The sequence below is a fragment of the Sorghum bicolor genome, chromosome 1 (genome assembly GCF_000003195.3).
Source record: "Sorghum bicolor cultivar BTx623 chromosome 1, Sorghum_bicolor_NCBIv3, whole genome shotgun sequence".
NCBI classification, from domain to species: domain Eukaryota; kingdom Viridiplantae; phylum Streptophyta; class Magnoliopsida; order Poales; family Poaceae; genus Sorghum; species Sorghum bicolor.
Genome location: NC_012870.2, coordinates 78,240,265 through 78,266,237, shown reverse-complemented (window position 1 = coordinate 78,266,237; position 25,973 = coordinate 78,240,265). Strand labels below are relative to the sequence as shown.

General features: G+C 43.8%; 3 protein-coding genes across 3 annotated transcripts; 2 read left to right on the top strand and 1 right to left on the bottom strand.

Annotated features, from left to right (window-relative positions):
• LOC8057416 (NAC domain-containing protein 35) lies at positions 1,384 to 3,327 on the bottom strand. Its single transcript, XM_002465874.2, has 3 exons — positions 3,031 to 3,327; positions 2,610 to 2,899; positions 1,384 to 2,147 (listed from the first exon to the last, which is right to left on the bottom strand). Exons 1-3 carry the CDS (start codon positions 3,212 to 3,214, stop codon positions 1,638 to 1,640), a joined length of 984 nt encoding a protein of 327 aa, XP_002465919.1. The 5' UTR covers positions 3,215 to 3,327; the 3' UTR covers positions 1,384 to 1,637.
• LOC8057415 lies at positions 13,511 to 15,137 on the top strand. The gene has a single exon (XM_002468519.2). The coding sequence runs from the start codon at positions 13,539 to 13,541 to the stop codon at positions 13,905 to 13,907; it is 369 nt and encodes a 122-aa protein (XP_002468564.1). The 5' UTR covers positions 13,511 to 13,538; the 3' UTR covers positions 13,908 to 15,137.
• Positions 17,744 to 25,959, top strand: LOC8057414. The gene is given in 17 exon segments (XM_002468518.2): positions 17,744 to 18,316; positions 18,575 to 18,666; positions 18,820 to 19,013; positions 19,544 to 19,583; positions 20,052 to 20,133; positions 20,674 to 20,751; positions 20,835 to 20,960; positions 21,366 to 21,487; positions 21,913 to 21,952; positions 22,189 to 22,263; positions 22,371 to 22,536; positions 22,750 to 22,932; positions 23,170 to 23,311; positions 23,557 to 24,387; positions 25,178 to 25,298; positions 25,386 to 25,573; positions 25,677 to 25,959. Coding segments are annotated over 17 exon segments (2,847 nt in total). The 5' UTR covers positions 17,744 to 18,044; the 3' UTR covers positions 25,772 to 25,959.

Below are 25,973 nucleotides of genomic sequence, written 5' to 3'. Positions count from 1 at the left end.
CGGTCGAGTCGGACGCCAACCGGCTGACAATTTGCGTGGATTCATTCATGACGCTTCGGATTCGGAGAAGCAAGTTACTAGCTTCTTTTTCTTCTCAGCAACTTTGGGCGCATGTCATGAATAGATTGCCGGAGGTAGCTTGTCAGCAGCGTCCCTGCGCCTGTCCTTATGGAACTCAGAGTACTGCTAGAAACTACATGTAGTTTCTATACCTATTAATTTCTATAGACGCTATGCATAGAAACTATGGTCCCAATGGATAGTTTCTATATAATAATTTGTTATCCAATCACATTCATTCGCTTTCTATTCTCAACCAATCATATCACTTAATGTCTTGGATCTCGCGTAGACATGGTTTCTAGGCCAGTCTCAATACATGTTTCATGAGAGTGTCATGCATATTAAATAGGGTGCCACATAAGCAAAATTGCTGACTTGGCAGGGTCATTAAATGAAGGAGTTTCATTAGATGAGAGAGGAGTTTCATCCCCATGAAACTCCTGTGGCTCGGTTACCTAGTTTATAGTCTTGGTAACTGTGTCATGAAACTATGCATTGAGACTGGCCTAGTTAGACCAGTTTCTATGATTTTTGCTCTCTCTCTTCAATAACTACCTTGCCACATCAGCAAAATGCTTAGGTGGCACCATAATTAAATGTCTATAGAAACTACGATGGTTTCTGCATTGGGAGTGCTCTCAGGGCATTCACAATGCAAGACTCTATCACAGAGTTCAAGACAATTAATTACACATTATTTATGGTATTTTGCTGATGTGGCAGCATATTTATTGAAGAAAGATATAGAAAAAATAAGACTCCAAGTCTTATTTAGACTCCAAGTCCACATTGTTCGAGGTAATAAATAACTTTAGACTCTATGATAGAGTCTGCATTGTGAGTGCCCTCACAATGGAAGACTCTATCACAGAGTCCAAGACAATTAATTACATATTATTTATGGTACTTTGCTGATGTGGCAGCATATTTTTGAAGAAAGAGGTAGAAAAAATAAGACTTCAAGTCTTATTTAGACTTTAAGTCCACATTGTTTAAGGTAACATTAGACTCTATGATAGAGTAAAGTGCCCTGACCGACGGCGTCGACTACTCTAAAGATAATATTTGTGAGAAAAAAATAGCAGATTGGGCAACCGAAGAAGCCACGAAGCAGCTCAAGTGCACCTTCGACCTCAAGGCCCAAGAGGCAGGCTCGGCCCAACTCCAAAGTGTTCAGGCCCATGTGGCAACCGTAGCAAGAACACCTTTTTTTTGGAACTAATTAGAAAACTAAAAGTGTCCGGTTTTGGCAACTGGAGAATCATTTGTACCTGGTTTCATAGTTTAGCGTTTAAAATCGGAAATCATACAGGTTAGAGATTAGAAAATGAACTTTAACTAATTTATTATGACTTTCATGTCAAAGGTCCCGTACCAAATGCATAATAAACAAAAAAGAGCATCTACGAGTACTCTTCTACTTAGTCCGACTAGCATATGTACAACGGAATCCACATCTAAGCTACCATTGTGGCTCGCCATTGCAAAGCCGAACCACATTTTGGTGACGCGACTACACTGGCTCGGTCACTGGTTCGTCTTCTTCCAAGTGTTCCCCTTCCTCATTTCACACTTCAGTAGAGCAGGTGGGCTAAGGGAGAGAAGAAAAGCTGGTCCTGCCACGGGCTGCGCAGCTGGAACGGGTCCTGCATCTGCGTCCAGTCCGCGACTCCGAGGTTGTTCGTCGGCACCTGCAGGGTGGGCAGGTCACCGTGCCTCACCGCCGGGGGCTGCACGGCGGCCATGCTCGAGGCATGCACCAGCGACGACGACGACGCCACCGTGACCGTCGTGGCGTCCGCGGCTTCCGTCTTGGCCTCCCTGGGCGCCGGCGCCGGCGCGCCGTAGCTGTCGCCCGACGGCGGGGACGAGGACGAGGACGGGAAATGCAGGAAGGTGCTATCGTGGGCGTCCTCCGACGACACCGACAGGTAGTCGTCGACGGCGGAGCCTGCGGCCTGGGCCAGGGATGCTGCTCTGGCCGCGCTGCTGCGCCTCTGCATCTCCTCCATGGCAGAGGCCCTCTGTTCCAGCTCCTTCAGTGGTGTGGCCTTCCTGTAGATCTTGCACAGCACCATGTCCTCCTGCAGAAGCAGAATCACACAGGCGTCAGGCATTTCGTGTCGTCGATTCGTCTGCCGTGACTGCATGGAAGAATTTCCATGCAATTTAATGGAAAAAGCTAGTCAACTCCTAAGTCAACCACGTCAATTTCCTCATGTCTAGTCTTGCGTTCATGGATGTCTACATCACTGTTACCATTTACCAAAACTGACCAACATTAGATAAATGAGAGAGATATCGCGAACAGGAAGCCGATCAGCAATTTGCCTCCCCCGGTTAATGTTAAAGCCGGACACCGATTTGGCAATTTCATACCTAACCAGCTAAACTAATACGTACTACACAGTTCAATACGTAATGTAATAATCAGTAAACGTTTCACACTAGCTTGTGTGCTTGATATGATTTTGGTGCCAGCTGAGTTCTAGGACAGCGAAACTCCTAGGCAAGAACTGCAACAGAGTGGACGATTGCTGGATTACCTTGGGAGCCGGCGGCGCGGCGCGGCCGGCGGCGGCGTGGTCGGGGAGGCGGTACTCGTTCATGACCCAGTCCGTCTTGGTGCCGCGCGGGGCGCGCCCCTGGTAGAAGACGAGCGTCTTCTTGAGCCCGATCACGCGCTTGGCGTCGCCGGAGCTCCGGATGGACCTGTCCGACCCCGTGGCCTTCCAGAACCCGCGCTCCGTCGTCCGGTTCGGCCGCCCGCCGTTGCCGGCCTTGCGGTCGCGCGGCACGAAGAAGTACCACTCCCGCTCCCCGATCTTCGCCATCGCTGCAAAACCATGCACGCGTCTCCATCGATCAGCCACTGCGCTCAATCGCCCGTCTCAACAAGAACACACACACAGAGACAAGCTGTTTGCTGGATGATGCATCATGGCGGACGTATCGACGACGACGTACCAGGAAGGTCCCAGGGGTCATGGCGGTAGATGTTGAGGGTGCCGATGATGTCGAAGTGGAGCTGCTTGCCGTGGACCACGCGGGAGAGGTAGAAGCTGAGGAGCTCCTCCTCGGTGGGGTGGAACCGGAAGCCTGGGAGATCCTGCTCCACCTCCATGGACGGCGCCGCGGCCATCATTGCCATCGATCAGTGCTCGTTCGACGATCTGCTCTGGTGAGTCTTCTTCTCGGACGCTCGGCTGCTCTGCTCTGCTTGCTTGCTGCACTGGAGCACGATCGTGAAGAGGGCGTGGTGGTGTTTCGCGGGCTCGCTCGCTTATATAGACTAACAAGTGTGGGTTCAAGTCACGCGGTTTCAAGGAGACCAGCGGTCACCGTTTCATATAACAGCACTGAAAAGGACAAGTACTTTTTGTTTCCTCACTTGGGCCCTCGGCCCGGCGGCTCAACAACAATAAAAATTTCAGTGTATTTTGCAGACAGGTTTTTTTTATTTCATTTAGAGTGTGTATTTGGACTCAGGAGACTAGTTAAGTCACACATTTTGACCCTTCTCTATACATCTAAAAAAGAGATAACCATCTGGTTGTGTTTGAATAATAATGGCAGTGAGTGTCCAACTTCGAACACCTAATGGTCGAATGCTGCATTAGAAGGTTCTATTCCACTTTCATGATCCATCAGATTCGTCATTAATTAAGAAGAATTCAAGCACTAAATATAACCATCGATGCCTATATATAATATAATCTATGATTTGCCCATTAGCGGTTCAGAACTACCGAAAAACACTGAAGTCTGTTACTGTACTTGTTAATGCTGTAATAGAAGATGTCTTCTTGCATACCAGTCTTTTCTTTCGACTTTTTGCATAGCAGTTATAGCTTTGATGTCTAGCTATTTAAAACAAAAAATATCAGGCCTGGTTCATTGACGAGTAAAATGATTTAGTTCGTGGTTCACCGATGTATTTTCCACCTCCTAGGAAGCATTTTCATCTCTATCTTTTGCTTGCTAAGATTGTGCTCGGTTTTTTTTAGTTTCAAAATGGAGTTATTCTTGGATTGCCGGTCGATCAGCATATTTTAAAAAGAAAACTGTGCTTTCACTGCTATGAAAATACCTATGGCCGCTTGTTCTAAACTTGCAGTGATACTTACAGAAATAAAATAAAATGTGTGTTTCTTAGGATTCCAACCAATGACTGAGGCCACATGCATATTATTCTTATCATATTATGTACATAGTAATAACTTGTAACTATATAGCCGATATTGAACTACAAAGTTATAGATCTTACCGTAAACTAAAACTTTAGCGTTAATTTTGTCTCCATTCGAGACTGTTTAATAGGTCTAAGAACTTATGTTGAATATTTGGACATTATCTCAGATGAAAAGGTCTTTAACTAGTATAAAATTTTAGATCATGTTGAACTCTATAACTTTGATATATAAATTGTCTTTATCCGACTTTATCAAATTCATGCAAACCAATGGATTTTACCTATTAGTCATATCTATAAACCGACCATGATATATCACTATCTATCACTACTGGCCGGTTGGTGATAATAGTGAAAATCTAGGTTGTTACCACAAACCGACAATCATAGTGCTAGTGGTGATATGTGTTTTGGAGTAGTGTTTGCTAAGAGATTATGCCAATGAACTTTGCTAAGATATGTCTGTCCCTGAACTTTGCTAACATTCTCTATTTACCCTAAACCCTAAACCCCAAAGGAAACCAGATCCATTTTTGAGTATTTTCTTTGATTTATTTTTTAGGTAAGAGGGTGTTTTTGATGGATAAGTTATTTTGTCTTTGGGGTTTGCATGCGGCATTTTTAGCTTGGCTAGATCACTGTAGCTGCAGTCTTGCTAAAAAAATCCAATAAAGAAAAATCGATGATGTGCCTTGTACGGATGGACTACCCATGAGGAATTATATATTCCTCCAACTCGACAGGTAAAAGTCTCCATTATGACGGCTCATCAACCTTGTAAAGTGACGAGAGTGATGAATCAAGCATGTATCGAAAGTTTAGCTAGATTGCTAGCTAAAACACCGGGTGATTGCTTTGGTACTTCTCCAGTAAGCACATGAATGTATGCAACGTTTTCCGTTTGAATTAAGCAAGCAATTGAATTCCACATTGTTCAGCCTCTCGAAACGTATGACTGGACTTACTTTTTTAACTTATCAGAAGTCCACATCAACGGGATATTAGACTCAGTATAAGCTCGTTGTATTGAGAATTTGAGATGGCGACTATTTTCAATTTTGAAGATGTCAATATCAAGTAGCTAGGTCCCATTACTTTGAATATACATAGTAAGAAAGTGTGATGTGGACGCATGTTTCTTTTTTCTCTTTCTCTCTCAATCTTGAGCTTCATCAAGGCCTTGTTTAGTTTTAAAATTTTGCAAAATGAAAGACTATAGCACTTTCATTTGTATTTGACAAATATTATCTAATCATCGATTAACTAGGTTTAAAAAAATTGTTTCGTAAATTACATGCAAAGTATGCTTGCATTATTGTTAGTTTTCTTAAAGGCGGCGGTATATGTAACCTTTTTTGTCCTGTGTGCTAGGTTTAATAATTTGGTTACTGACATTAAAAAAATAATTTGGTTACTAAAACGTGGGCACTGGAGGAATTCTCGAACTAGTAGTGTAACGTGATTCACCCGTCTCGAAAAAACAGCTTGAACCATGCGATTATTTTAGGCTGCAAGAGTGACTTTACGTGACTTGTTTTATCTCTTCGTCATCAGGACTTTGTTTAGTTTCACCTTAAAACCTAAATTTTTTCAAGATTTCTCGTCGTATCGAAGCTTTAGACACATGCATAAAGTATTAAATATAGACGAAAATAAAAACTAATTACACAGTTTGGTTGGAATTGACGAGACGAATGTAATTACCACAAATAAACGAAAGTGCTATAGTGTCGCGAATTTTTTCCTCGAGGAACTAAACACGGCTCAGGTATGGTCCTCAGCTGGAGCTTAATCCACCATGCGTGAGTATGAGTTGCACAGCGGTAGTTACCATTAAATTACTATCAGTCTATCACCATATATACCATAATACCATAGTCCATAGATGTACATTTGCACTACAGCTGGTCTTATTGATATTTCAATATATATATCAGTCCTAGTCCATATTAACGTACGATTTTGACGTCTAGAATACTATTCTCCGGGACGACCCAAATCGACCACACTAAGATTATCTGTTGATCAGGTAACCCAATTTGAAGTTGAACTAATGAGCAGTTTGCAGTAGCTCTGGCTGTTTCTTGAGGTTTACTTATGACTAGACATTCTTAGAGTGTTTGGTTACCGACCACGTGAGCCACATCACACATGTGGCTACCACCAAGAGCTGATTGATGTTTGGTTAGCTGCCGAGGTAGGCCACTCCGAAAACTGTGGCTGTCATTGATACTGCGGCTGCTGTTTGATTGCAGTTACTTCATGATCAGATAATATTTGTCAAATAAAAATAAAAGTGTTACTGTTTTCCAAAATAAAAAAAAATGAAAACTATCAAAAACTTCTCTTAACATCCTTTCAACATATTCAATGTGACTCCTAAAAATTTTATTTTCGCGAATAAGTCTTTGTTTAGTTCTCTGAGTGAAAAGTTTTTGGGGACGGTAGCATTTCGTTTGTATTTGGTAATTATTGTCCAACCATGGACTAACTAGGATAAAAAAATTTATCACGCAAATTACATATAAATTGTACAAATAATTATTTTTATCTATATTTAATGCTTCATGCATGTGCCACAGATTTTAAGTGATAAAAAATCTTGAAAAGTTTTTAGATTTCAGGCATAACTAAATAAGACCTACAAGGCCTATTTCCTGGTGCATGAACTGAAGAATCGAACTGGGGTAAAAGTCTTTCCTTCACACTGTTGTTTCACTGCTTGAATTTTCTACAGTGAAGTCAGAACAGAAAGTAAAAGACTCTCTTCACACTCCCTTCTTTGCAGTGCAGTGAACGACTTCAGCCCCAAGAAATGGGAAGAAAACTATTAATTACCATGCACGGATGAATGTGCAGTAAATACTAGAACTTGCTTGGTGCTAACCATGCAAACTTTTTTTTTTTCTCCAGAAGAGTACAGTAGCTCGTGTGGCTGCGCCTGGAAATTTTGGTCATCTTGACCGACTTTGAATGTGGACTGGCTTTGTACGAGACCGCTCCGACATCCTCTCTCCACTTTCATCATCATAACTTAGGTCTTGTTTAGTTTCGAAAAAAATTGGATTTTGGTACTGTAGTATTTTTATTTTTATTTGACAAACATTGTCCAATCATGTACTAACTAGGATCAAAAGATTCATCTCATGATTTATAGGCAAACTGTGTAATTAGTTTTTGTTTTCATCTATATTTAATACTTCATACATATGTCGCAAAATTCGATGTGACAGAGATTTTGAAAAGTATTTAGTGTTTTGTGTGAATTAAACAAGGCCTTATCAGGCAAACAAATAAGACGACTATACGTGAACACTACTAGCTTGTGTGAACACAGTACTATTTTTTTAGGTTCTCAGAGTTCAGACAGCGACCGGAACGCTAGAAGGAATGCCTACACTACAGTCTACAGATGAGATGAGGGAGCCATGAAAGCAAGAATGGCCGAATTGAAACTCCCCGTGCCTGTCGTTTGAATTCAAACGCAGTTCCTTGGCTGGGCGTGCAGACAGATCGGTTGGTCGTGAGCGATCGATTTACGAGACCAAACAACGCTGGCAGAATACCATATAGCCCATGTTGAACCGTTCTCGAATCTCGATCAAGAAAGCGAGCGCCGAACGGCCCCGCTTGCCTTTTTCTACGGTTTGGCATGGAAAAAAATGGCGTTGGCGTCTCTTCTTTTTCTTTTATGGTTGAAAATCTTTTGGAGCGGAGCAGTGTGGTGCCCATCGCGGCAGCCGAACAGTGAAAGCTGAAAGGCGACGCTGTTTCGTCTCCGGAGGCTTGTTCAATTTTGCAGATTCCTCGTCGCATCGAATATTACGACACATATATAAAACATTGAATATAAATTAAAGAAATAGTTAATTACACAGTTTAGCTGTAATTTACAAGACGAATCTTTTGATCCTAGTTTATCTATAATTAGACAATATTTGTCAAATACAAACAAAAGTGCTATATTGTATATTTTGCCAAATTTTTTGGAACTAAACAAGAGTCTTGTTTAGTTCCAAATTTTTTTGGCAAAATAAATACTGTAGCACTTTTATTTATATTTAATAAATATTATCTAATTATGGATTAACTAAGTTTAAAAAATTTATCTCACAATTATAGACAAACTGTGTATTAGTTAAAATTTTTATCTATATTTAATGTTCCATGCATATGCCACAAGATTTGATGTGATGGAGAATCTGAAAAATTTTGCAGAGCCTTGTTTAGTTCCAAAAAAATTCACATTCTCCGTAACATTGAATTTCGTAACATTGAATTTTAAATTTTGTGGCGCATGCATGGAGCATTAAATATAGATAAAAATAATAACTAACTGCACAGTTCATCTATAATTTACGAGATAAATCTTTTAAAACTAGTTAGTCCACGATTGAACAATGTTGTCAAATACAAACAAAATGCTACAGTGTCTTTTTTTAACTCTGCACTCGCTCCTTGAGTTGGAAATGCAAACTAAGGCCTTGTTTAGTTCTAAAAAAATTTGCAAATTTTTTTTATTTCCCAGTCACATCAAATCTTTACACGTATACATGAAGTATTAAATATAGATAAAAATAAAAACTAATTATACAGTTCACCTGTAATTTACGAGATGTCTATAATTAGACAATATTTATCAAATATAAATGAAAATGTTATAGTGTTTATTTTGCAAAAAAAAATTAAAACTAAACAAGGCCAACAAAGGCCTGATTTAGTTCGCAAAAATTTTCAAGATTCCCCGTCACATCGAATCTTAGAGCATTAAATATAGATGAAAATAAAAACTAATTACACAGTTTACCTGTAATTTATGAGATGAATCTTTTGATCCTAGTTACTCTATAATTGAATAATGTTTGTCAAATAAAACGAAAGTGCTAAGGTAGTCAAAACCCAAAAATTTTGCGAACTAAACAAGGCCAAAGAGTGTGTCTGAATTTCATTGCGTCCACGCAACCGGACAGCCCGATCGGTCGCCCTCGGTGTGTACCAGCATTATATTCAGACCAGGGCTGTTCACGGTGAAAACCAAAAAGTTTTCAAGATTCTCCGTCACATCGAATCTTATGGCACATACATGAAACATTAAATATAGATGAAAAATAAAAACTAATTACACAGTTTAGCTGTAAATCACGAGACAAATTTTTTGATCCTAATTAATCCATAATTAGATAATATTTGCCACAAACAAATGAAAATGCTACAGTACCAAAACATTTTCACTTTTAGAACTAAACAAGGCCCAGTTCTTGAAGCTGCTGAGCAAAGCACTATCAAAGAGGGCCCTAGCAGTAGTGTGTCAGTTTGTGTCCTGTTCTGGTTCGAGAACAGGGGAAGGACGACGGAGCGGAGACCTCGGCGTGGACTAGTCCGCGTGGGCCGCCAGAAATCACGCACCGCGCGGTCAAGTCAACACACGACACGACACGACTCCTCCCCGGTGGAGTCGTCCTCGTCCGTCCACCCACAAGACCTTCCGATCCGTGAGGCCAGCTAGCCCCCCGTATCATATCCTATCGCAAAAACTCGACAGCATGTTCGGCTGTCCGCCATTGCGAAGCTATAGATCAGAGTGGTGCGCGGAGGATCGTTTCATTTGGCTGGCAAGTGGCAACGTCTCGCGCAGGTACGTTCATCGTAGTTTCCTCCGTGTTTCAACATTCTGCGGGGGCAAGGACCGTACTACCCGGTACGACGTGACCAAGCAATACATGCAGTGAGTCATCAGTGCTTGCGCCAGCAGTGAGACCACTGCAGCTGACAGTACTGCTTGAGCTTGACTACCAGCTAGTGAGGCCGGAGACAGCAAGTCGGATGCGTGATGCTCCATGCCACGTGACCATGTCGTCGCCCACGAACGGTGCATGGAAACTCCTCCGCCAATCCGTGATTGCTGCCGCCGCAGTACCCTGGAAATTACGCGTTCTGGTACGGTGCGCGGGCGCCGGCGCGGCACACCTACAGTACATACGACTTCGGGACTGCATCGCAGCAATCGCATGGAGACTGGCACGGGTCGTCTCCGGGCACTGCTGCCAGTGGCCCAGTACTGCACTGCTGCACGTGTCGCCATGGCTGCCTGGCACGGGTCATCGGTGGTGTGCCTGTGTGGGAATCGCCAGCCGAGAACCACAAGGCGTCGCCGGATCCGGTGTACGGAGGAAAATGGCGCGGCCAACTTCGGTGGAGAAGAACGCGTTGTTGGACGGGATCTGGGGGTCCGGAACTGGACAAGTTTTTATAGCACATTTATAACTATGGCTATTAATATTTAATTATAAATTAATTAGATTTAAAAAATTATAAAGTAAATTATTCTCTAGTCGTGTTTTTATCTTGTAAATAGTTTATATTTAATACTTTATAAATATGTCTAAATATTTAATGTGATTACAGTTTAAGCAAATTATTTCCTTCAGCTGCTGTTGTGGCATCTGGCCCTCCCAAAGTATTGAGCCAGCAGTGAGCCAGGTGTGCTTACCAGCAGCTGAAGAAAACGGACACGCTGTCCGCTTCTCTCACAATGCTTTGCCCGTAAATCTCTCTCTAGAGAGAGAGACTCCCAGCCCAGGCACACCAGAGCTCAGCATCTCTCTTGCTCTTCCGCACAAAGCCGTAGGTCACTGGCTCCGATGCAAACTGGAAGCACGCCTCCTTGAGCTTTTGGAAGCCGTGACGATGGGCCATCGCCAGTGTAGCTGCCGGCTGCCGCGGTGTCGACATCGACGGCAAAGGACGCACTCGCAGATCGCCAACAGCCTCCGCACGTTGTACCTCTTTGCAGCAAGGAGCAGGTGCCGGAACATGTTCCTATAGCCGTCCCCGCTCAGGTCATCCACGATGGGCAAGCTGCCGTTGTAGGCAAACTGCAGGAGCGCGGTGCTGACGGGTCCCGAAAGGCGAAGCGGAAGTGGCACCAGATGTCGATGACAATTGACACACTCGATCTTATGGCAGTCGTCGCGAAGGAAGCGGTGTGACCCCCGGAGGTCTTTCCTCCACGAGGCGAGCTTGTCGGTGCCCCAATTGCAGCAGTCGTGGTTCTCGACGTCGAACAGCACCGGGTCCTCGTTGGAGAAGAAAGCATCGGCGGTGCACCGGTGTCGGCCAACCCCAGCCGCTGAACCTAGCTTCGCCACTAGGCTCGACGACAACAAGGGCCCCATGCCCACCAACAAGGCCATCAGCGTTGCCATCCTCGTCTGCGCCTGGCTGCAGGTACTGGCGAGGCCAGCCAAGGACACCAAGGGCGCGTTTGATCTGCTGACTCGGGAGGGCTAGGCCGCCGAGCGAGGGCTAGGCCAGCCATGGCCTGACTGTCATAGATCAAGGCTCTGTTTGATTGTATTTTAGAAAAAAAAAAGCAGCCGGTTCGGATGATCTTTTGTTTGATTCTTATTTAAAAGTCTGGCTAGCAACCCAATACTACTCATGTCTGCTCAAAAATGGTTCACGCGAGCTCGAGCTCAGCCTGACTCTGAAAAACAAAGGAGAGGAGCGTTTCTGAGGAGATAGGAGAGAGCAAGCATTTTGCAGGCCAGAAGCCAGACTAGAAGATAGGCCAAATGTATCGAATACAATTTCTTGCAGCTTCAGAGCCTGATTAGGGAATCTTAGTCCATATCAAACACACCCCAAGGCATTGAGGTACCGAAACCGGTATCACCACAGTGTGGACCGGGCAGCCGTCGTGCTCGGTGTGGCTAACATCTTCTATGGCGTCTTGTTGGCCAATGAACGACAGGAGAGGAGCTACGTGTATGGCGTGGTGGCTCGTGGGGCTGGCATTGGATGGGAGAGACAGAGGGGAGAGATGCGCGAGCATCTCGCTGGTCAAAAAAACTATAAGTAGAAAAATTATTCGTTAATTTATTATAAAAATATATTATTAGTTGATAAAAAAATACGGCTTATAAGATAAATGAACAAACTATCGTAGACAAGGACCGCATAAACATAATTTGTCTTTTTTTGGCGAGACGAAACATAGGCCTTGTTTAGTTCGCAAAAATTTTCAAGATTCCCCGTCACATCGAATCTTTGATCGTATACATGGAGCATTAAATATAGACGAAAATAAAAACTAACTGCACAGTTTAGCTGTAATTTGTGAGATGAATCTTTTGAGCCTAGTTACTCCGTGATTGGACAATGTTTGTCAAATAAAAACGAAATGCTACAGTACCCAAAAACGAAAAATTTTGCGAACTAAACAAGGCCATAATTTGTCTGTCGAAGCGTCTGATTAAATGCCATCGTGTGAGAAAAATAGGTGATAGGCTAAACTACGTGCTAGAGAGCTACAAGATTCGTATTTTTTTGAAGATGAGCCTTGTTTAGTTCTAAAAAAGGCAAAAGAAAATTTCAAGATTATTTTGTCACATCAAATTTTACGATACATACATAAAATATTAAATATAGATATAAAAATAACAAATTAATCAGTAATTTAAGAGACGAATCATTTAAGACTATTTAGTCTACGATTAAACAATAATTATTAAATAAAAACAAATATACTAGAGCACCCACAAATTTTTGACCTATTCAATTGAACAAGGCAAATCTCGACCTAGAGATTTCGCCTCTCGTCTCGTCGCATGACGCTACTCCGTATAAAAGCAGTTTTAGTTTTATTCGCTTGAATTTATTATTTAAATTTTTCAACTATTCAACAATAATTTTGTTTTATAATAAGGCCTTGTTTAGATCTAAAAACTTTTTGGATTTTGACACCGTAGCACTTTCGTTTTTATTTGACAAACATTATCCAATCACGAAGCAACTGAGCTTAAAAGATTCGTCTCGTGGTTTACAGGTAAACTGTGTAATTAGTTATCTTTTTTATCTATATTTAATATTCTATGCATGTGCCTCAAGATTCGATGTGATAGAGAATCTTGTAAAGTTTTGAGTTTTTGGTTGTATCTAAACAAGGCCTAAATTAACTTGACAGTATTCTAAACGAATAAAAAGTTTGACTCTGATGACGGCGGCGCCGGCGGCAATTTCGGCATGGTGACGTCCACGAGTCACGTCCAGCGACATCGCAGGCACCGACCAAACCCAGGTGTCCCGATCGCCCCCCCACGCGGCCATGCAGCCTCTGCGACACGCGCGTCCCTGCCGCAACACTGTGAGATCTCACGCGAGCAAGGAGAGCCTGCCTCTCCGTCCCGATCCATCCACCACGCAGGTATAAAAGCAAGCTAGTGGGCGCACTGCCATTTCTGTACCCGTGTCGTGTCGAACACCACCCCCAGAGCTAGCAACAATGGCGGAGAGACTGGTGCCGAGCACGAAGAAGGCGATGGAGCACCGGGAGGAGAAGCCCAAGGTGCCGTCGAGCGACCCGGAGCCTGACCTGGTGACGCTGGTGGCGGAGCAGCAGCCGCAGCTGCAGCGGGAGCACCAGCCGCCCAACATCTCGGAGATGAAGCCGCTGACGCGGGAGGCATACGGCGGCGGGATGTACGGGACCGATGAGAACGCGCGGAGGGATCCCGCGCGGCCGCGCGCCAGCGCCACGCAGAGCGCCGACGGGCCGGAGGAGCAGCGCGCCGCTACGTGGCCCACCCACCCGCCGCCGCCGTCCACCGGCGACCGCGACCTCGACATCACCGGACAGTCCTACATCCAGTAGTAGCCGCCTGTGCGGCTGCGCCGAGCGCCGCGCTTGGCCTTGGGTGCACGCTTTGTTATTGTTGTTTTTTTTTTTGCCTGTTTATTACACAAGTACTACTTGCTTTTTTATTACTTGGCTCTGTACGTGCCAAGTTGTACACGTCGCTTTGTTACCATGTACAGTAGTATAGTACTAGTAGTTTTTAACGAATAAAGGTGTGGGCTTGGGCTTGCAGAAAGCCCGAAAAAGATTGAAGCCATTCAACTAAGCCCAGCCCAGTGGAACTTGCCGCCGTCGTCATACTCGGCCCATTTGTTCCATTCCGTTGATTTGGCTCAGCAAGTCAGCATCATGCAGAATTCGACCGAAACAAATCCAGATGACGGAAGACAAAATGGAACTGAACTCTGCGATGCGACGGTGCCACGGGCGAGATCGATCTGGAAATCTCCAACCAAATCCAAATCCAAACCCACATCACTCGCACTATCCACACGGACGACCCCACGCATATTTTCCGCGACAGCAGCAGACGTGATCGGCTCCGAACGCACCGCAGCCAAGCGCTGGTACGTTCCAAAACCCAAGCACCACCGTCAACGCCAATGCTTATCCGCTTCGCCGAGCCTGCAGCATGCCTAGCAGGAGGAAGCAGAAAAAAAAGAAAAGAAAACATGCATCCGCGGCCGGCAGCGCGTCGCGCCGGTCCCTCACTCCGAGTCACCGACCCGGAAGCTAGATCCAGATCAGCAATTTTATCCACTCGCGCGGTCGGCGTCGGGTGAAAAGGCACGGCGGCCCCGGCGGCACTGGGGCCAAATCGCCACGCCGGGGGGACGGGGGCGAGGATAGTCCTGGGCTCCTGGCTCGCCCTCGGCGAAGCTGAGCCACGAGTTACCTCAACGACAACACCTGGGGGCGCCTTGCCTGCCACGTTTGAACCGGTCCCCCCGTGCTCCCGTCGGCGTGGAGGATCCGTGGCCGCGAGAGCTGGCGCTTTTCCACGTAACGCTGCCGGGGGCCTGATCCTGATCCGGTTTCCGCCGCCACGTTGGCCCAGGAAGCGTTGTCCACATGTTCCGGGTCGCTGTGGAGCCACGTCGGACTTTTGAAGAACTTGAACTTTTGAAGTAGCAGTACCTTTGTACTGCCATGTCGGGTAACGTGGTGTAGGCGTAAAGAATGCTCTAATTTCGAAATGTTGCCAGTGCAATCTACAATACTTGAGGCATATTTCATACACGAGCTTTATTGATACTAGTTAGCTCACTACAAATTAGCTTAGGCCTTGTTTAGTTTATCCAAAAACCCAAAAAAAATTAAAATTTTTCGTCACGCCGAATCTTGCGGCATATATATGGACCATTAAATATATACAAAAATAAAAACTAATTGCATAGTTTGCCTAGAAATCACGAAATGAATCTTTTGAGTCTAGTTAGTTTATGATTGAACAATATTTGTTAAATAAAAATGAAAATGCTACGGTGACAGAGTCAGAAAGTTAAAGTTTTGAATATTAAGGGAGACCAATAGTGTTGAATTATAAGTTTATTTAAATTTCAAAATTTTCAATGGAAAATTCACATCGATAGGAGGGCCTGGGCCTGGCCGCCCCTTGTCTCCGCCCCTGCTAATAGGTGTGTTAGTTTTGTTTAACTAGTACTCTCTCCATTTCTAAACAATTATCGTTTTTGATTTCTGTGCCGTAAATCTAACTAAATTTGTAAAAAATATATGTCATATTTATATCTTTAAATAAAATTATTACAAATAAATTCCACCAACCATCAATGATATTATCTTTTTTCCATAAAATTTAATATTTTTTTATATATTTAGTCAAAGTATCTCACGGAAAACGATAGTTATTTAGAGACAGAGAGAGTAGTTAGCCAAGTAGCTAGACAACCATAGCTAATTTGAGCTCTAGTCTAGCTAGCCATGTGCCCATGTGTATCCAAAGAAGCTTTTATTACAACACTTTGGGTTTATTTGGATGAACTGGGACTAGTTACTCTTGGGGTAAAAATTAGCTTAATTAACTAAAGTTGGTTAGCTAGTTGATTTACAATTGGTTAAAAATTTGTCTAAAAATTAGTTCATTTATTAGCCCTCCTGTTTGGAGGCTCTTGAACTAATTTTTGTATAGTTAGTGATTAGGAAATTAGTTGCGTAAGAACGCGATATATTTACTCAGCCAATTGGCCTTTGCTGGTATTGTGCGTCCTCGGGTGGAAAACTTGTAGCGTGCGTGAGACACAAGCCCCGTAAGACAAGGTGCGAGGTTCTATGATAATCGTGTCACGTTGAAATGCCCGCATGGACCTGCTGATGGCGCCCCATAAGCTAGGTGCTCATTTTCTTATTCCATCCGTTTCAAAAAGAGTGTTATTTTAAAATTTTAGATATCTTATTTTATCATTCGTTTTATTTAATTTTTTACATAAATATTATATATTTTGTTAAAACTTATTTTGTCATTAGAGATATTTTACTAATAATTTATTTATTTCATAATTTATAGTTTAGAAATTTTTTGCTTTGGCTGTTGTAGCACTTTCGTTTGTATTAGATAATTATTGTCTAATCACCGACTAACTAGACTTAAAAGATTTATCTCGTAAATACAGTTAAATTGTGCAATTATTTTTTATTTTTATCTACATTTAATACTCCATGCATACGTCCAAAAAATTGATGTGACGGAAAATTTTGAAATTTTTTGCAAACTAAACGAGACCCGAGTCAAAAATCCAATGACATTCCATCTATTCGGAGCTCACTTCATATGGGTGGTTAGTGGTCACGTGCTTAGTTCTTATTCCTTCAACACTTTTTTTCATCCTCCTCCCTTTCCTTCTCCTCTCTATCCATCCATTAGTATTCCATAGCACCTTTTTTTGTTTTTGTTTGGATGTACTCCCTCTATATAGAGTTTAGAAGTCGTTTAGGACAGTATCATAGTCTCCAAAACACAACGTCCACCTCTTATTTTTATAAAAGTATTAGAAAAAAATATATGTATACTTTTATGAAGTTATTTTCAAGAAATCTATTCATGTAATTTTCAATTTTGCAAACTCAACAATTAAAAAGTTATTAGTGATTTATATTCTCAAAATGTTTGATTTAAACCTTGTCCAGAACAACTTGTAAATCATATATAAAGGGTGTATATTAAGATTTAAACTTTATAATTTTCAATCGATATTACGATCAATAATTTTAACTAATACTATTAGCTTGAGATTATTTACCGAATCTATCAGCCATTCAATAATATCTTTCTCTCATAATAAATTAACGAACAATATTTTTAGTCATGACTTTTTGACAAAAAACACGATTCTTGTTCATTTAAGCTGAAAAGCAGCGCCTCTAAGCCTCCTCACATGTTAGTATAGCACCAACAACAGTCCTAATACACAGAGGAATACTCCGTAGACCCAATACAGTTAGATTTGCAATGAACACACCATCAATAATAATATAATAATAAACAAACGGATAATCAGTAAAGAAAAATAATTAGTAAAAAAATAGGAGAGTTTGCTCGGTCTAAAAAGTTATGGTTGAAATATTGTGAGAGAAAAACACTGCTTTGAAAACAAATATAAAAAAGAGAAGCGAATTGCTTTTTTTAATGTAAACCAGTACCCAAATCATTACCCTCCCCAATTTGGCAGCCCAGCCACGGTTGCATCCGTGACATGGCCCCACGTCACATTCTCCCCTGACACACAACCAGGCCGGTCTGAAACTCTGAATCTACCGTCACCGACAAGTGGGTCCGGCCACCCCACCTTCTCCCTTCGTCGTCTCCGTCTCTCCCAGCCCCATATCATGGGGGAGTGGACGCTCCCTCGCCATTCTCCATCTCCACACCCGAACAATCTTCATCAAAGATCTAATAAAACCCATAGAAACTTCTCTCGTCTCTCTCTCCTCGGACCCGCGGGAGCGAACCCTTATCAGTCGCTCTCGTTGGCTCGGAGCAGCGATGCGCACCGCCTGCCTCCGCCCCACCATTCGTATAAAACCCTCCCCTCCGCCTCCCTCCTTCCGCCACTGCTAGGCCCATCCACACCCGCGCCCGCCCCGGCTGCCGCCGCCACCGCCCGCCACGGTCCCGCCTCGCCGTGGCATGAGAAGATGGCCGCGTGCTCCAGGGGCCTCGCGTGGCCGCCGTTCGATCTGACCACGGCGAGGGGGCCGGCGTCCTGGCCGCGCCAGCGTGCCGTGATCCGGTGCTGCTGCGCCGGGGCTGACCCTTTGCCGCGGAGGCGACTCTCGAGGGCGGCCGCGGTCGCGCCCGAGCGCGCCGAGGAGTGGCGCATCGATGGGAACAAGCCCTCCGCCGCGGCACCGGGCCGGCGGCGCGCTAGCCTCACCGCCATGCCCCCGCTCCCCTTCCCTGCACCTCGGTACGTGGGAGGGCGGCTGGCCACGTCGCATCTAGGGATTTTTGTAGTTCTATAAGGACTGAAGAGTGTGCCCGGCCTCGCATTTTACAGCTATCAGTCGATTGCATCATTCGGACTTTTTTTTTTTGCTAATTAGATTGCGTAATGACAGATTATGTGTCAAAATGCTTTTATCAGAAACCTCACGTATGTACTTGTTCAATTCACATTGCTTAGGGAATGGAATTCTGACACTCATTTTTTTGTTTACTAGTATAGTTCTAGAAGGCAGTTCAAGCAACAGGACTTCTACCCGCGGTGCACTCCGAGGGGCCCGGCTCCTCAATCCCGTGATACCCCGCCCAAGAGAGGTTGGTCCCTTGCTGACATTGTCAATTCCAAAGAACATTCCCACAGGAATATTGGTTTACTGCGAAATGAAATGATCCCACTTGTAGAGTCCCAATTGTAGCTCCCTGTTTTGCTAAGGAAATGCATGTGTTTGTTTGACACCTGCCTTATAGACACTGGTATTGCTAGTGAGAAGGAATGGGGAATCAACTTGCCGGATGAAGCAGTCAAGGAGTCTGGAATAAATGAAGATGGAAGCACTTGGTACAGGGAGAGTGGAGAAGATGTTGGCGAGAATGGGTACCGCTGCCGCTGGACAAGAATGGGAGGACAGAACCATGATGGTTCTACCGAATGGAAAGAGACTGTATGTTTTTGGCTTTTTTACATTCAGTTCAGTTGCCTTTACAACATGCTTTCAGCTTTAAATAATTGGTGCGGGGCTTCTGCCTTCTGCATTTAATCTTACTTTTATTTACTTGATGTGCTTGAGTAGGATTTCAACTTTAAGCACAATATACCTTTTTATTACTATTATGTGTCTGTCAGTATGACTTTTAGTGTTTGGGTTTCCTTTGATTTTCTTGATGCTAAATTTTGAACATTTGTAACATTACCTTTTGAATTTAGGTAATTCCATAGTCATGAAAATTATTGAATCGCTCGAAAACTCTAGCATGCAAGCTTTCATCTGTCTTCAACTTCACTGTACTCAATCCAGCTTAGAGGTTTGAGACTGCAAGACCCCAAAGCTAAACACTCAACTCCATTGAAAATTACAAAAATACTGGTCTAAGAACCATTCTTTTTCATCAAAGGACCTACTGAAGTTTGCAAGTTCAGCAATCTTGTTGTTTAGTTTACTTCAAATCTTAACAACATCGTTCTGTGTGGCAGTGGTGGGAGAAAAGTGACTGGACTGGATATAAGGAATTAGGTATGCAAATTATTCTTTTATAATGGAGGCTCTTCCTCTTTGATAGCATAGTCATACTATCAAAGTGTTTAATCAGGCCTTGTTTAGTTCACTCCAAAACCCAAAAACTTTTCAAGATTCCCTGTTACATCGAATCTTGCGGCACATGCATGGAACATTAAATATAGATTAAAAAAAAATAACTAATTGCACAGTTTGCCTGTAATTTGCGAGACGAATCTTTTGAGCCTAGTTAGTCCATGGTTGGACAATAATTACCAAATAAAAATGAAAGTGCTACAGTACCCAAAAACTTTTCACCTCCTCAACTAAACAAGGCCTCAGCATGATTCTTGTGCATGAGCACGCAAATTTCATTCGTAGCTGTGTTCAATGCCTTTGCTTTTTGTTCTTTAAATGTATGCTTATTGCTTCCATCTGTCACAAGCTCGTGACTAACTTTTAAATGTAATAATTATAAAACATTAGGTGCGGAGAAATCTGGGAAGAATGCTGAAGGTGATTCTTGGTGGGAGAAATGGAAAGAAGTTCTGTACCAAGATGAATGGAGGTAAATTAGCTAAATTGTAGATTCTGATATTTTAAGTATACCTGTCCTGCCTTTGTGTTAGACACAAGGTTTAGTCTCAACTGCAAGCTTAACTCACCTTTTTTGTAACATAGAGTTGTATACAGACTTTCTTTTAGCCTTATTTTTAAGGCTACATTGAAATCAATGGTGATTCCGTAGCTCTGCTGAGAACTTAAGATTTGTTTTCACCTGTTTGCAGTTTATAACATTGTTTAATAGTTAAACATCCATGCTATTTTAGATCATTAGATCCGAAATTTAGTGTGCTGTTATTGCACGGACAGGATTCCAATACAATCTGCAAACAAATGATCAGCTATGTCATTGTTCTTGATACCTATTTGGAGATCCAGCCCATCCATTGGTGTGTCTGTCAGTATGTGTCGGACTTCTAGCCCAACCTTCACTTAAATGATACCTGCCATATGTGTCAGTTTCTTCTTTGATTTCCATCCAAAGTTAGAACTTAGAACAATCTCACTTGAGGGACACTGACATGGTTTACCTTGTCCAATACAGCAATCTTGCAAGAATAGAGAGAAGTGCTGAAAAACAAGCAAAATCAGGTGTAGAAAATGCTGGGTGGTATGAGAAATGGTGAGAAATGGATCATATTTTTGCATGGTTCTGGTTGTACGTCTTCTGTAAAGTTATTTTTATCCATCAATGTTCTCTAACAGGTGGGAGAAATATGATGCCAAAGGCTGGACAGAGAAAGGTGCTCACAAATATGGAAGGTTGAATGAGCAGTCCTGGTGGGAGAGATGGGGTGAACATTATGATGGCCGTGGATTTGTTTTGAAATGGTGAGCCTCTTAATGTTTTTTGCACTAGCTATATGGCCGTAGGCCCGTAGGAGAAAATCCTTATACAGCTGGTGTCGTGCTGAATCTTCAATGTTTATTGCCTGAAACTTCATTTCCATATTCATGTGTTCTTCATTACAGTAGCGAATTTTATTGTTTACTAGTATGTGGATTCGCATGTCAATTTGTTGGTTAATTGCTCTAAGATATGCGTCTGACACTGGCATATAGTTTGTAGTGATACTGTGATAGGGAGTTATTCTTCTGAGGGACAACTTGATGCCCTCTAATTCAATTTTGCATCGACAGTTCAGACATCGGAAAGCTGTTTTGGTTTGCATTACTTTGTCTGCTCGAGTGCCAGTGTGGTTGGTAACACCTGCATTGCATGAATGTTCTTAACAGGACAGATAAGTGGGCAGAGACAGACTTAGGCACCAAATGGGGGGACAAGTGGGAGGAGAAATTCTTTGCAGGAATTGGTTCTCGACAAGGGGAGACATGGCATGTATCTCCTGGCGGTGAACGTAAGATCCATCACCACTAAATACTGTATATGCACCGCATTTTTCTCGTATGTATGCAAGTAACTAAGATATGGTACTCCCTCCAATTGCAAAACATAATGTGTTTTTAGAATACGCTAATTATTTTCTAAGTATGGCCATCATGACTGAAAACATTTAGGTTTGCTACTTGATGTCTTTATGCTAGTTGCATTTTATGCGAAATTGGTCGCTTGAAGACCATGCCAATATCCAAATATGTTTTGAAATCTGGGCCAGTATGTCAGCGTACCTTTATATCATGTATACTTTTGAAATGTGCTACAGCCTTTTATCATTCTGTTGTGATGGTGCTGGACCCACCACTTTATGATGGAGATATAAAGTACCATCTTTTGCTTGGAATAATATGTAGGCTGATACTTCACTTGTGTTGAAACTTTCAGGCTGGTCAAGAACTTGGGGAGAAGAACACTTTGGTAACGGGTACGTGACATAATAATGTTTTGGTCTAGCACTGTACGTATTATTTGACTGGAATTTGGGCTGCATTTAGACTGCAGACTTTTCAAACATGTTATTAGTATTTTAGACATGCAAATGATTAATATCTTAGATATCGATACTAGTTGTAAACTGTTTTGAAGCCGACTATTCTGTTGCTAATTTGCTACACATGGTGACTTGGATCACAACTAAACCATATTCGTCTTGGATTTCAGAAAAGTCCATAAGTATGGAAAGAGCACGACTGGCGAGAGCTGGGATTTGGTAGTCGACGAGGAGACATACTATGAGTAAGACTTTTATTCTGCTGATGCTCTGAAACATCATCTCCATGGCGCTAATTTGTCCAAGGATTGGTCACATTTGAATCTCATCAAACTGCAAACATTTGAACCAGGGCGGAGCCTCACTATGGATGGGCCGATGTCGTCGGAGACTCGACGCAGCTGTTGTCCATACAACCCGTGGAGAGGCCTCCCGGAGTGTTCCCAGCCATTGACTTCAGCTCCGCACCCCCGCCAAAGGACGCTCCGCCGGGCATGCCTCCTTCTTCCCCTCTGGATTGAGTGAATTAGATCTGCCAGCACAAACGAATTTTTCTTTCTAGGCTCCAAATTTTGCCTGTAAGGGAACAACATTCTTTGTAGGAGTTGATGGACCCCGTTGTTTCCTGCGTCCGTTGGTTCATTGGTTGGTTCATTCTTTGCTACGCTTTCCTTTCCTCCCAAACATGGCCTAGCGTTCCTCTGATTGGGATGTTTTTGCTTGGGAACCAGGTGAATGGAATAATCAAACGCCCCACCATGGTTGTGTTGCCCCTGTGTGCTTCTGACTTGGTCTCAAGGCAGTGGACAAAGCTTTCCACAGCACGAACGCGCTTCAGCTCAGTGCGCGTCCGCGTGATGTCGACTGATCTACCTCAGGTCGCTGGAAACTCGGCAATTTTCCTCGCGTCCAAGGTCCATCCAGCCTGTCTCGGTCTCCGGTCGACGCCCCAAGGCCACCATCGATAACGCCCGTCGGAAACCGGAAGCCGGCCTTGTTTAGTTTCCACAAATTTTGCAAAACTTTTCAGATTCTCCGTCACATCGAATCTTTAGACATATGCATGGAATATTAAATATAGATGAAAATAAAAATTAATTACACAGTTTGGTCGGAATTGACGACACGAATCTTTTGAGCCTAGTTAGTCTATAATTAGACAATATTTGTCAAATACAAACGAAAGTGCTACTATTCACATTTTGCAAAAAAATTTGAAAGTAAACGCCCAGTGCGAGTACCAACTTTCCCTGCTGGATTTTGGAGAAAAGTTCATTTCCTCCATTTTTCATTAGAGGCCTTGTTTACTTCCCAGAAAATTTTGTAAAATTTTTCATATTTCCTGTCACATCGAATCTTTAGACGCATGTATGGAGTATTAAATATAGACGAAAATAAAAACTAATTGCACAGTTTGGTCGAAATTGACGAGACGAATCTTTTGAGCCTAGTTAGTCTATGATTGGATAATATTTGTCAAATACAAACGAAAATACTACAGTGCCCATTTCTCAAAATTTTTCAGAAGTAAACAAGGCCAAGGCAACCAAACGGAGAGGGGTCCACACTGCGAGCATTTAAAGCCACTCGACTGGAGCTCCCCCATGCCCATATGATCTGTCCCGTTTCGTCAAACAAGCACTCAAACGGTCAAACCTCTCCTCCCAAAGCCTTTCCTCCTCGCCGCGGCGCAGGCAGCAGCATGACGCCGCTCGCAGCCCGTCTGGCCGCACCGGCCGCGCTGCTGCTGCTCGTCCTCCTGCTCCCGGCGCCGGCCTCGGCCACCAACTTCACCTGCGCGACGGTGGGCAAGATGTGCCAGTCAGCCATGGGCTACGCGGTGCCGAACGCCACCACCTACGGCGAGCTGGCGACCCGGTTCAACACCACGACGACGCTCGCGGGGCTCCTGGGCGCCAACGGCCTCCTCGCCACGACGCCGGCGTCCACGCCGCTGGCGGCCAAGACCACGGTGCGCGTCCCGTTCAGGTGCCGGTGCGGGAGCAACGGCGTGGGGCAGTCGGACGGGGGCCCCATCTACGTGGTGTACCCGCTGGACGGGCTGGACCACATCGCCCGGGATGTGTTCGACGCCTTCGTCACCTACCAGGAGATCGCCACCGCCAACAACATCTCCGACGTCAACCTCATCGAGGTGGGGCAGAAGCTCAGGATCCCGCTGCCCTGCACCTGCGACCAGGTGGACGGAGCCGACGTGATGCACTTCGCGTACAGCGTCGCCAAGGGGGATGACCCGCCCGGCATTGCCGCCAAGTTCGGGGTGACCGAGAGCACGCTGCTGAGTTTGAATAAGATCACCGACCCCAAGAGCCTGCAGCAGGGGCAGATCCTGGATGTCCCCCTCCCTGGTAAGCCTGTTCATCTTCATCTGTTTACGGCTTTACGCTGCTGCTGGGTACACATGTTGCTTCCAGTCTTATGAGTCCATACCTAGTTGTGATTAGTGAATTGTGAGGATGATGGAGTGAAAAATGCTCGTAGTTCTGCTTAACGTAGCCGACATAGAAGTGGTGAATTTTAGTTACAGGAGAAAGATAACTTCATGACTGGGAAGCAGAGGGACCAGTTGTTTCGCTTTCATAAATTCCTCCTTGGTAACATAGGTCTGCTAAATGCATCAAGCAAATGCAGGGTTCTAATAGTATATTGTTTAGACAATTGGATTCAACAGTGGTTCCCTTGGGTGGAGATTCATATTCCACTTGGTGAGCTGGACAAGGTTGTTGCACATGCATGCTTCCGTTGTTCAGAGTTCAGACTAGAGGCCGAGACCTCAGACCACCATTGTGGACGGCATGGAGTATTTAGACAAGTAGCTATTGGTTCATCCTGCGTGCCAGGACATGTCTACCTATTTGATTGAATATTCAAGAAACCACAACTCAGGATTCGTTCAAGAGATCAACTTTTTATTCAAAATAAGTTGTTATACGTTGCTATCACCGGGCAAACTGTCTGACTCTGTGTCTGAACTCTGAACATGCCACTAGCACAGAAAGCTAGACTGCTCACAAGTCACAGTTGTGATAGATATTTGGACGCATCCTTTTTGACTACTGCTCATTATCTCTCTTTTTAACAAAAGGGATCTCGCAACCCGGTCGGTACTAACTGTTATTGGAAAGTCTGTGCTTTCAGTTTGCCAGTCATCCATCAGCAACACCTAGGCTGATTACAATCTGCTCGTCCCGAATGGCACCTACGTGCTCACCGCCGACGACTGCATCCAATGCAAATGCAGTGCAAGCAACTACGAACAGTAAGCTCCCGTGTTCTGTTTGCCCGTGTCTCGATCAGCGACGACATGACGATTCACAATTTTTTTTTCCCATGTGATTATTACCAGCCTAGACTGCAGTCCAGTGCAAGGCAGAAGGTGCCCGGCTGTGCCGACTTGCAGTGGAGGCCTGACGCTCGGGCGAAACAACGGCACCGATTGCGCGTCCAGGATGTGCGTGTACAGCGGTTATACCAACACCACGTCTCTCGCCATACATACCAGCCTTGTGCCTGCAAATGAGACTGCGTGCCAGAGTAAGTAACAGCCTGCAACTCTGCAGCCGTTAGCATTTCTCTGAGCATATTGTGTGCCTGAATTATGATAGGTTTCTAATTGTTTGGTACTTTGGTCTTTCAGAGGGAGGAGCTGCGAGATCGGAGTTTGCCGGGTCCATGTGGAGGACGTCCGCCATCGCTTTCCTCATGGCGCTGATCCTGATCTGCTTCCTTTGATGCTATAGAGGTTAGAGCTGTAGATGTTATATGATGTTCCACTGTCAGATACTCGGATTGCTCTTGTAACTTACGAGTGATGTTTACGTTGTTCTGGTTTATCCAGATTTTGTTGTCGATTGGTCTAGCTGTTTGAATAAAGCAAACATAAGTTTGCATGTGGGAGTGAATATATATATTTATTAAAATTGGATGATCCAAT